This window comes from Myotis brandtii, unplaced genomic scaffold (assembly GCF_000412655.1).
Source record: "Myotis brandtii unplaced genomic scaffold, ASM41265v1 scaffold191, whole genome shotgun sequence".
Classification (NCBI taxonomy): Eukaryota; Metazoa; Chordata; class Mammalia; order Chiroptera; family Vespertilionidae; genus Myotis; species Myotis brandtii.
In genome coordinates this window covers 7,828,335-7,840,484 of record NW_005357115.1, presented here as the reverse complement: position 1 = coordinate 7,840,484, position 12,150 = coordinate 7,828,335, and the positions used below count along the sequence as shown (strand labels likewise).

Below are 12,150 nucleotides of genomic sequence, written 5' to 3'. Positions count from 1 at the left end.
ATTAAAAAGAATTAACAAGTTAAAAATGGTATTCATATCTCTTGCTTATAGCATGAACTTTTATAGTGGTTAGCATGATTCCCCCCACCTCCCCCTGGGATTCAGCTATCGAAACAAGTCATCATCATGCAAATGTAAATTGTACTAAACCAGGTAAAATGTCAAATTTCATATTTCCCAGCTAAAATCCCAGTTATAATATTTTAGTTTGGCTTTATAAAAATGGAAAAAGTAGATATAAGGCTTGGATGCTAATGTTTAAAATGTAAAAACAAAAACAGAATGACAACCACAAAATAGCATGTCTAACTTTTATAATTTTAAAATCCCAAGGCAGAAAAATACCATGCCAAGATTTTTAGGCCTGCCTTTTGAGGGTAGTAACTATGCTATGAATGATAGGGGAATCTATCCAACCAGCTATACCAATTGGTTGGGTATCATTACCACTTTGTAGTCTGACCTGGACGTTGCTATCTTGCCTTTTTCTTTTAAAATTAATCCTCACCCGAGGATATATTTTTATCGATTTTTAGGGAGAGTGGAAGGGAGAGAGAGAAACATCGATGTGAGAGAAACATCAATTGGCCGTCTCCCGCATGTGCCCTAACCAGGGTTCAATCTGAAACCTAGGTATGTGCCCTGACCCGGAATCGAATTCACAACCTTTTCTGGTGTACAGATAACACTCCACCCAACTGACCCATCTGGCCAGGGCCACCTTGCCTTTTTTTAGATTATCATCTCTACTTAATGATCAGTCATCAGAAAAGTGCTGTCAAGGTTGCCAAATTTATTTCCAACATTTAATGGAAGTAAGTATAACCTACTTGCCTTCTGCAGATTAGAAGCGAAATACTGTCCTTCTGAGGCATTGATTTTAAGAAGTATTTCATAAATTAAAAAATCCATAAACCTTCCTAATCCTACTTAAATGTGTCACTTTCTGTATCCAAATTTCAGACACTTAAGCAAAGTGGTCTATTAATTTTTGTGATGATCGTCACCTATGATTTCCTTTCCTTCCACCCTAACTTGTGGTGATAGCCTAATAATTTTGTCCCAATATATAACAATTTTTATACTTATCCTCATATTCCCTATTATCTGATAGCATGATTTTTTCTTCTTTGTCACACTCTCCCTGTACTTTGGACTCTATGCTTTCCTGTTTGCTAGCTCTTACTTCCTTAATTACTTTCTTTCTCTGAGCATTCAAAAACACTCAGGTTAATTATATAAATAATGCACACATTTAAAATTTATAGACAAGAACAAGTCCCTTTTGATCATTACCACAAATCATACCACATTGAACACTTTATTCTACAACTTTTATTACAGATAATACCACAGTGAATATTCTCACATACATCGCCTTGCATTCAAGTATGAATGTTACTCTAGGGGAGAAATCAGAATCTGATCCACTAGATCAAAGGATAAGCACATTTCTATTTGTAATAATTTCTGTCAAGTTGCCTTCAAGTATGATCATATTAATTTACACTCCTTTGTAATCAAATGTGTGAAACTATTGATATTGTTTTATTTCCCCATGTGTTCCTCATCTAATTTGATACTATCAAACATTTAAAATTTTTTGCATTCTAATAGGTAAAAGTGGTCTTTTGTTCTTTTAATTTGTCTGTCCCTGATTACTAGTGAGGATGAATATCTTTGCATATATTTATGAGCCATTTGTATTTCCTCTTATGAACTGCCTGTTCATATTCTTTCCCATTTTTCTATTAGGTTTTATTTTCCTTACTAGAGGCCTGGTGCACGAAATTCATACATGGGTATGGTCCCTAGGCCTGGCCAGTGATCGAAGTGCGAGCATCTGGAGTGGAAGGGCAGGTCCCAGCTGACCTCTGGGCCCTGAGCAGACCCTGGGCCCCCAGGCCTCTGCATGCCTCCCTCCACCTGAGTCACAGTGCCTGAGTCCCCACACAGAGATGCAGTGAACGCAGCCAGACACCGCTCTCTCCCAGCCGGCCTCACAGACTGGCTCCTGTGTGAACCCATGGAGGGCCCCAGCGGCTGCAGCCTGGCTCACCCGAAAAGAGGCCGCAAGGGTGTGGGGTGGGCTCCTTTCAGGCGCCCGGCACCTGAGACCGGGGGCTTCCCCAGTGTGCACGCCCTGGCATCCCCGCATTTTCACCACACATCCATCCCTGTCACCCCCACCCCCAGGTAGCTGGCGAGAGGTCACAGCACGTTTCCAACGCTGGACACGTTCTGCGCCGCCCCTGGTGGTCAGCGCACGTCATGGTGAGCGGTCGAACTCCCAGTCAAACAACTGCCTGAGGGGACAATTTGCATATTAGGCTTTTATTATGTAAGGGTTGAATTATGAGTCCCTTATATATAATGGTGTGCTGCTGACTGTAAACATCTCATCAACTTCACATTTAATGTTGGTAGCTTGAAACTGGCCATGACGGAAATAACTGTCTCGTGGATATCTACAAAAGCTATATCCCCGCTCCCACCCAATTGTAAACATTTACCACCAGTACACCACTGCTTATATATTTTGATCCTAATCTTTTGTCTCAATGAATTCTTCTTAGCAAATCATTCCCAAGTTTTTTGCAAAATTTGACACTATTGCTCATACACACTTACCTCAACTGCCTTGGTTTCCATTACACCCTTCTTTTCTTAGATTCTTCTACTGAAAATCAATGCTGACTTACACACTTAGAGCTGTAATTCCACAACATCCCCACTATTCCTGTAGCTTATTTCTAAATACCTAGTAGACAGTTCAACTTTTATGTCCCACCATAAGTGTAAACACAAACTAGAAAAGAATTAAGTGACATAATTAAAAACTAAACTCTAACGATGCACATGGGAAAAGACTTAGAATCTGCTTCCAAGATGGCTCACTTACATGGCTATTGACATAGGGTCTCATTTCCTTGCCACATGAGCCTCTCCATAGGGACACTTAAGTGTCTTTAGGATATGGCAGCTGGCTCCCCATAGAACAAGTTATGCAAGAGCCCAAGATGAAAGCCATGTTTTTTATGATCTAGTCTCTGAAAAGGCAAACTCCCTCATTTTCACAATATCATCTGGGTTACACAAGTCAGCCCTATTCAGTATTGGAGGAGACTCCAGAAAGCGGGGCTCATTTGGGGCCATCTTGGAGGCTAACTATGACAGAGATTGATCCTTTGAAATTATTGAGGCTTTTAAAATGGCTTAATACATAGTTGGTCTTTGTAAATATTCCATGTATATAGTACAGAATGTGAGACAGCAATTTGTTGCATGGCAATAAATAACTAATACAACCTCCTGTAAGTTAGCTATAAGATGATGATATGTCATAATGTCTTGCTACTCAGGGTGTGTCCATGGGCTAGCAGCATCAGGATCACCTGGTAGCCTGTTAGAAATAAAAGCCTCATTCTCCATCCTAGATTTGAATCATAATCTGCATTTTAACAAGATCCTTCTACATTTAAGTTTGAACAGCACTAACCTAGAAAATCCTTCAATCACCTAAAAATATAATTACTTACTCTTTTAACTTTTATTTCACATAAGAATAGACTTCTGCTGCCAGTTAGGGAATAGTAAGCTATAAGAGAACATTACTCCCAGTCTAATTAAAAAAAAAACAAACCTCAAAATAATCTACAAAATCATAATTTTTTATGAGTCCATCTGAGAGCTAAAACTGCAAGACAACTGAAGGAACTGAATTCTAAACTGTGACAGGGACCTATCAGGAGAGATGGAATATGTGGACTGTTTTAATGGAACATGTGAACTGTTTTACCATTGGCAGAGCATGGAAGAAGTAGTAGTCATGAAGAAGGTAAGAAAAAAAACTACTCAAAATTTAACAAATTCTTAAAAGCCAAGTGTAAGCTAGCAAGGTAAGTTAGCATCCTTGCCATTCCCAGGCAGGAAAAAGTCTTCATCCACTAGCCAGTATTTTTCCATGAACCTCCATGCTATGCTCCAGAGAAAGACTGTGGGCAGTGCAGAAGACCTAAAAGAGACACCCTTGGAAATGAAGATAGATATATAGAATCTAGCAAGACAAACCTCATCCATACTGCTGGCCCTGAATGAGCATAAGGTGAGATCAGGTATCCCTGTGGGACAGGCACACAACCTGTCTATATTCTGGAAAAAGCTCCAAAATTAAGCAAAAGCTGTCTGCTACTGAGAGACAAAATACCCTACCCACCTCAGTCCTAGGCAAAGGATGGCTGCTGCTAGAAGAGAAGTACAAAACCAAGTATCCTCATACTTCAATGACACTAGGCAATGTGCCATGTGTCATTAGGAGAAGGGCAGAAAATCTGCTCATGCCCAGATCCCCCAATGACACAAAGCACAAATCTGCTACACTGAGAAAAGAAATGGTCACTCACTTGTACCTAAGACATCCCACTGATATTAGCCAGTTTATCTACCATAATGGGAATAAGCAGGAAGCTGGCCTGAGCTCCGGAACAGTGCTGTCCAGTAGGACTTTCTATAATAACAGAAATATCCTATATCTATGCTGTCCAATATACCAACCAGTAGCCACATGTAGATAATTGGCTAGTGATGAATGCAGCTCTAGACTCCACTCTGAATAGACGGGAGAAACTGTCTGCTCCTGGAGGAGGCAAGAAAAAACCCACTCATGAGTCAGAGGCATTCATACGCCTGCTAAGACTAAAATGGGAACAGAAGAACTAAAAAACCCACCTTAAAAAGCCTTGTACCTCCCTAGATGGTTTGGCTCAGTGGATAGAGCATAGAAGATAGAAAGGTCTGGGGTTCAATTCCAGTCAAGGGCACATGCCCAGGTTACAGGCCACTAGGGGGCATACAGGAGGCAGTCGATCAATGATTCTCATCATTGATGTTTCTCTCTCTTCCTTCCTCTCTGAAATCAAGAAAAAAATATATATATTTTAAAAAAGGCAGAGTAGCTGTCATTTAAAAAAAAAAAAAAAGCCATGCACCAAGTAATAAGCAGTAACAATCTATTGCTATTGGAGTGGCAAGAGCATGAAAAGAAATCTCCAAACTCCCCTCCAGCCCCCAAATGTGGCACAAGCTGAAAGATAAAGGTGAAGTGGAAACACTGAGAAAAATCATCTGATACTCCAGTTCTCACACTAAGCACAAAGTATTGGCAGTCCATCTCTGTAGGGATCTGAAGCCTGTGGTATGCTGAAGGTAACTATGACAATCACAAAACCCAATCCCAGTTCAATTATTAACTAGATTGACCAATACCTGTTCACACTAACAATCTAATAAAAGTAGAGGCAATGCTTACTTCTGGGCAGAAATATTATTTACCTTAGTCCCTACCAATATCTTACACTGACATTCAATCCAAAATTATGAAACATACACACACAAAAAAAGTCAACAAAACCAGACCCAGAGATGGACCAGATATTGAAATTATTGGACAGATACCACAACTATGACTAATATATTTATAGATCTAGTGGGAAATTTTAGCAGAGAGATGGAGAATATTTTTTAAAGGTAAGTACAAACGCTAGAAATAAAAGGTATGACAAATTCTTTGTCAGGCTTATCAGCAGAATGAACACAACAGCGGAAAAGTGAACCTGTATAAAGAGCAATAAAAATTATCCAAACTGAAATAAAGGGAGAAAAAATAGAAAAAGGGGCACAGCAACTAATAGGTGAGACAACAGCAAATGGTCTAAAATATTTTTACTTAGCGCCTCAGAAGTAGGAAGTGAGCCAAAAGAAATATTTGAAGAGACAATGAGCAAAATTTTTCTAAACGTAAGAAGAAAAACCAACCACAGATCCACAAACTTCTGAAAAACCAAAGTAGGATAAAAATAAAGAAAAACACAACTAAGTACGTCATAGGCAAACTACTGAAAAGTAGTGATAATGCAAAGAATCCTAGAGGGTAAATAACTGGAGTAGGTTCCACCACATCTCGAGGAGGCACTGCTGGGGCACAGAGGCTCTGCCAGGCATTGATTTTGATGGGTTCCAGAAATAGGGAGGACAGGATGGAGGAGTTGTGGGACTGATGGCCTGCTGGGAACAGGACTTCTATAAGGACAAATATGTCTGGAAGGCTATGGTCCAAGGCCATTTTTGCTGGCTATAAGCGGGGTCTCTGGAACCAGAGGGAGCACGCAGCTCTTCTTAAAATTGAAGGTGTTTATGCTCGAGATGAAACAGAATTCTATCTAGGCAAGAGATGTGCTTATGTGTAGTACAAAGCAAAGAACACAGTGACTCCTGGTGGCAAACCAAACCAAACCAGAGTAATCTGAGGAAAGGTAACTTGTGCTCATGGAAACAGTGGAATGGTTCGTGCTAAATTCCGAAGCAACCTTCCTGCTAAGGCTACTCGACACAGAATCCGTGTAATGCTGTACCCCTCAAGGATTTAAACTTACTAAAAATAAATAAAATGGATTTGTTTTCCTGTGGGGGGGGAAAAGAAAAGATTCCTAAAGACAGACAGATAGCTAATAAAGAAACATAACAGAGGAACAAAGATAAGAATGCAGTAGACTTCTCATTAGAAACTAAAGACAAGAGAACAACATCTTTAAAGTACAGTAGTTCCCCCTTATCTGTGGTTTTACTTTCCACAGTTTCAGTTACTTGCAGTTAACTGCAGTCCAAAAATATTGTTTCCTCAACCATTGATATCATCTGCTCTTGACATCAAACTATCAAGATTATCGTGGTTCAATGATCCAGGATCACCTAAAGCAGGTGATTCTTCTCTGATATATGGTCAGAAGGTCAATAGTAGCCTACCACTAAGTCACAATGCCTACACCATTTATCTCACTTTATCTAATCCTGTAGGCATTTCATTCACAAAAATAAGAGTGATTACAGTAGAGTAAGATATTTCAAGAGAGAAAAAGAGAGGCCATACTCACATAACTTTTATTACAATATATTGTTGCAATTGTTCTATTTTATTATCGGTTATTGTTATAATCTATTACTGTGTCAGATAGGACATCAGGATTAGTCAAGTTTTTCTGTAAAAGTCCAGATAATAAATGAAATGGTATAATATTATTTGAAGGTAGAATGTGATAAAGATATATATAGAGATACATGTATGTATATACCTATATATACATACATCTCTCTCTCTCTCCATACACACACACACACACACACACACACTGAAAATTATATAATAAATTACTAAAAAAATTTAAGTAATAGCTAATAAGCCAATAGTAGAGATAAAATTGAATCATAAAAAAATATTCAATCCAAAAGGCAGAAAAGTGGAAAAGGGGAATAAAAACAGACAGCAAATAGAAAACAAATAGCACAGCAATAGATTTTAATTCAACCATATCAACTGCGTTACTATACATGGTCTACATTCCAATTTTAAGGCAACGGTTGCAAGACTACATAAATAAGAATAATATACTGATAGTGATAGAAACACTATAGAAACAGAAAACTGGACCATTAAAAACACTAATTTATGTACCTATGGTAGACTGAAAGCAAATGATGAATATAATTAAGATCAAGCTGAAGTAATCTGACTTGGCTATTTTTGTCTTCCTTTGATTTCCCCATATTTTAAGGTCTCAATGTTAGCTCTCCCCAACCTCCCCAAATATAGCAATGTTCATAATACTGACCTTGCCATGGCTTCTTTCCACTTTCTGAAAACATTTATTCAGGGACAGATTATGTCGAACAGAATTCTTCCAGCCTGTTGGTGCAGTAGCAAAATATGGGAAGCGGTCCAGAATCCAGCTATAAATTTCTTTGACAGGCAGACATTTATTTGGAGAATGCTCTATAGCCATATAAATGAGAAGACTAAAAGAGTATGGGGGCTTTGAAGTTGCTGATTTTTTTTCTGGGTTCTGGTAGCAAGATGGTCCTAATGATGGCATATCATCTCCCTCTATGTCATACAAAGGACTAACAATTGGAAGACCCTCACTTCCAAAGCTGAAGTTTGTTAGAAGATTAGTACTTTCATGAAGCCAGTTCAAGTTTGTGAGCTCATCATCTGCTGATTCACAGTCCATTAGAGTGGCCTTTGGCCTGGCAGCATCAACAGCTTCAGGCAAGCTTCCCATTTTGTAAATCTGGCTTAATCCTGCAACCTTTTCAGCTCCTGGAGTTTCAGCTCTCTTTTCTGGAGTCATTCCAATTATTGGACCCATTTACTCTTATAGTTCTGCAACAAAGGAAATAATTATCAATCAATGTAATGCTTAAGATTCTTAGGCTCGTGAAAAAATAGAATGCATATTTAAATATCCCCAAATCAGAGAAATTCTGCAATTATCCCACATAATATTTAAGCATAGTATTTATATAATTAAAATTTACAATATGAGAAAGAGAATTTCATATTTTTTGATATGGCTATAAATAATGCAGCATTATAATACCATATTGTATGAGTGATATAAACAAAATTAAATAATGTATTTTGAGTACTTAAACAATATTCCAAATAAACCCTTTCCTGAAATCTAAAATATAAAGAGAGAAACCATTTCTCATATTTTTACATTATATAATACTATAACTATATTTCTTATTCATCATCAGTAAAATTATATTTATTATGTTATTTCTTTTGTAAATTCCAGTGTTTTTACATCTGCATTCTATATAATCTCATCAAGTACTGAGACTGTAAGGGTGACATTCTCTTAATAAAGTTTGAAATGTTACTATATTTTCAAAGAGAAAAAAACATTTCTAAACTATTTGTTAGTATTTCTATTTTCTCAAATGACTTCTCTTTTGCTTTTTAAACACACTTCAACTCAAAACCCCTATCATGGGAGAATAACTGACCAAAGAAGAAAGTGATAGAGCTAAAGTGCTATTTAATTTATTTAATGATTCAGAAAAGTACCTCATTTCTGAATTCAGTGAAAAAACTTCTATGTTTTCCATCAGTCTAGTAGTCAATATACTTATGCTTATATAACTGAAAGATAAGTATCTCCAAAGTTTTCTTTTACTTAGAATATAGCTGGCAGGTTATCCCAAGAATTATGAAAATTGGTCAATTTTAGATGTAGAGCAGTATTTGAATTCTGGTAGCTACTAGTAGATATAGTCTTAGAGAACTCCATTTTCAATAGCAGTAGTTAATAATTTGGGAGTCAGCTATTTATTATATCTCAAGTAACCATCAGTTAAACCCCATAATGTAGGCACTATTATTAACCCAATTTTATAGATAAGGAAAATGATTCAGAGAGGTTAAACATCCTCTTTGAGGTTGTCTGGCTAGCAATTGGATATGCCAGAATTTAAACCCAGCAGACTGACTTCAGAACCACTACATTATCCTGGTGACAGTATATATACACCATTTTTTATTTTATCATTGTTCTCTCTATAACCAGTTCTTATCTCTCTCACATACACCTATATCTATAACTTCACACACCAAGACACTGTAAAAAGGAAAAGATCAAACTATAATTAATTTGATGTCTATTTCAATTAGTAATGAAAACCACGCACACATAAACATATGCACATGTGCATGCAGTAAGTCTTCTACCCATAGAAAAACTTTAAAACTGTGATGGATGAGAATTAATTTGTTGAAGAAAGTCTTGTTTCCTTTAAAAAATATATCTTAGTATTTACTGTCCAAAGAATGAAATGACTAATTTCTAATGGTCCACTTTTGCCTTTTCACCTATATCTCCCTCCATTTATCTTCAATTACATATAAAAATTAGAGAGTACCAAATAGCACTGACTAACATTTACTGAGATTTTACTATATTACAGACACTATGCTATGGGCTTTGAAATGCATCATCTCTACTTACTCCTCCCTACTACTTAGCTCTATGTATCATCCTTTCTTTTTGACTGTGAATTCCATAAGGGGCAAGAGTCTTTTACTTTTGTATTCTTAATGAATCTTAACAAAATGTTGGGCATGAGTAAGCAATCAAACCATAATTATTTAAAACTGAAATTAACCAATAATCAATATACATGTCTATTCTGGACCAAGTGCTATGCTATCTACCTTTAAGAGTTATTTATTTTTGAAACAAATTCTTAATGCTAAGAAACATGCTCACTGGTAACAATCAGAAAATTGAAATTCATTGTTTATAAATAAGGAAATGGAAATGAAATAAGGCATTTGCCTAAGTTCTAAAGCTAATAAAAAGGAGAGCCAAAATTATAAACCAGGCTGAGTTCAATACTCAAGTTTTTTGTCCATTAAAGTACACTCGATCTCTTAAGGAATTTATATTTTAGCAACACTATCTAAAACAAATAGATACTGTTGACAGATATGAGGATATATAGTGACAGAAACTAATTTAGATGGTTGCAAATATATGTTATTTCTCTGACTTACAAGTTTAGAATAAAATCTTATTATTTGAAGCTATAAAGTAATATTATGTCATCAAATATGTCAAAGATTACAGCCAAGCAAAGTTAAAAAATCAAGTACTGGCAGTGAAAGGCTAATATGCTCTTAGGTTTGAACTGTCACTGTATTTTCAAGGAGAGAAGAGGAATGTTTCTGAACTATCATTTCAGAATACTCTTCAACACCATTCACTTAGAACACTAAGTCTATCACAGTAAATAGGCAAATAATCTTTTTTCACAAATATTTATATACAAATAAGTATATAAATAGAAAATAAATGTAGAAAATATTCAACTCCACTGATCACAGGAATGCAAAGCAAACAAAATGTGATATTAAATATGATAATTTAATACAGTACCTAGTATGCAATAGGCATAAATACTAGTAGTAATAAAAGTAATAGTATCTATTTTTGCCCAAATTAGCAATGGTTTACAAATATATACAATTTGGGGCAAGGGCCTCAGGCCATTTTGGACAGCCACCTGGCAATATACACCTAGAATCATTAAAAATGTCCTATTCCTTGACCCAGTAATTCCACTTATGAGTCACTTCAGTGAAATAATCATATGTAAGGTAAAAGATCCTCTCTTCTCTTTCTTCCTCTCTCTTACACAACACACACACAGATGTCCATCCAAGAATTACGAAAGATAATAGAAACTATAAACAATTTACATTTCTTATTATAGAGTAACTAGTAACCTGGTGCAAGGATTTGTGCACATTGAAAGGAAATTAATTAGAAGGTGGGCAGTGGGATGGGACTGGGCAAGACATGCCCTGGAGCCAACCTCCCTCGGTCCCTCCCTGGCCTGTCGCACCTGGGGTGATACCGTGGCTTGAAGGGTGTCTGCAGAGTGAGTGGGATCCCTCCGGCAGGTGGGGTCCCTTGGCCTGGCCTGCAGAAATCGGGCTGAAACTGGCTCTCTGACATCCCCCGAGGGGTCCTAGAGTGTGAGAGGGCACTCTGAAAAGTTGTTGTTGTATAGGGTGTGGAACGCAAATGCAAGTGTGCAGTAAACTAGGTTCGAGGCCGACAGTGTCCCAACAACAACATAACCCATGCCCAGCCAAAGGTGGATTCGCGTGGCCCCATGAAGTATTGGGCTCCCTCCTCTCTGGTTTCGGGGTGCGTCACCCGAGAACCACCACTGCCAAGTCACTGCAGCTCAGCAGCTCCTGCATTGAGCACCTGCTCCCTGGTGGTCAGTGTGCATCATAGCTACCGATCAGACAGACACTTATATTAGCCTTTTATATATATAGATACCTAAGAAAAATAAAGTACACCTATTCAATCTAATATTTATTTAGTAGTCATTAAACATTACTGTCTTAAAGACTACACGGGAAACAAAAAAGCTTTGTTAAAACTAGTTTTAAAAAAAGCCTAATAACAACTCCATGAAGAAAGTGTATAGATTGGACTTCAGTATCAAATAGATTTAGATTTGAAGTCTGAAAAAACAACAACAAAAAAACGGTAAAAAGAAAAACAAACAAACAAATATACAAAAAGCTTAGTGTAGCCCAGCCAGAGTGGTTCAGTGGTTGAGCGCCAACCAATAAACCTGGAGGTCAGGGTTCGATTCCTGGTCAGGGCGCATGCTTCGGTTACAAGCTCGAACCCCAGTGTGGGGCGTGCAGGAGGCAACCAGTGATTCTTTATCATTGATGTTTCTCTCTCTCTCTCTCTCTCTCTCTCTCTCTCTCTCTATCTCCCTCTC

General features: G+C 37.4%; 1 protein-coding gene and 1 pseudogene across 2 annotated transcripts in view; one reads left to right on the top strand and one right to left on the bottom strand.

The window, feature by feature from the left end:
* FOXN2 (forkhead box N2) overlaps nt 1–12,150 on the bottom strand; it is a 37,611-nt gene that overhangs the window by 20,946 nt on the left and 4,515 nt on the right. For both annotated transcript variants that reach the window (XM_014538482.1, XM_005864810.2), the window contains exon 2: nt 7,665–8,215. In XM_014538482.1, coding sequence (XP_014393968.1) covers nt 7,665–8,201 — 537 coding nt within the window. In that variant the 5' untranslated portion in view covers nt 8,202–8,215. The remainder of the gene's footprint in view (nt 1–7,664; nt 8,216–12,150) is intronic.
* Nucleotides 6,043–6,464, top strand: LOC102246107 (annotated as a pseudogene).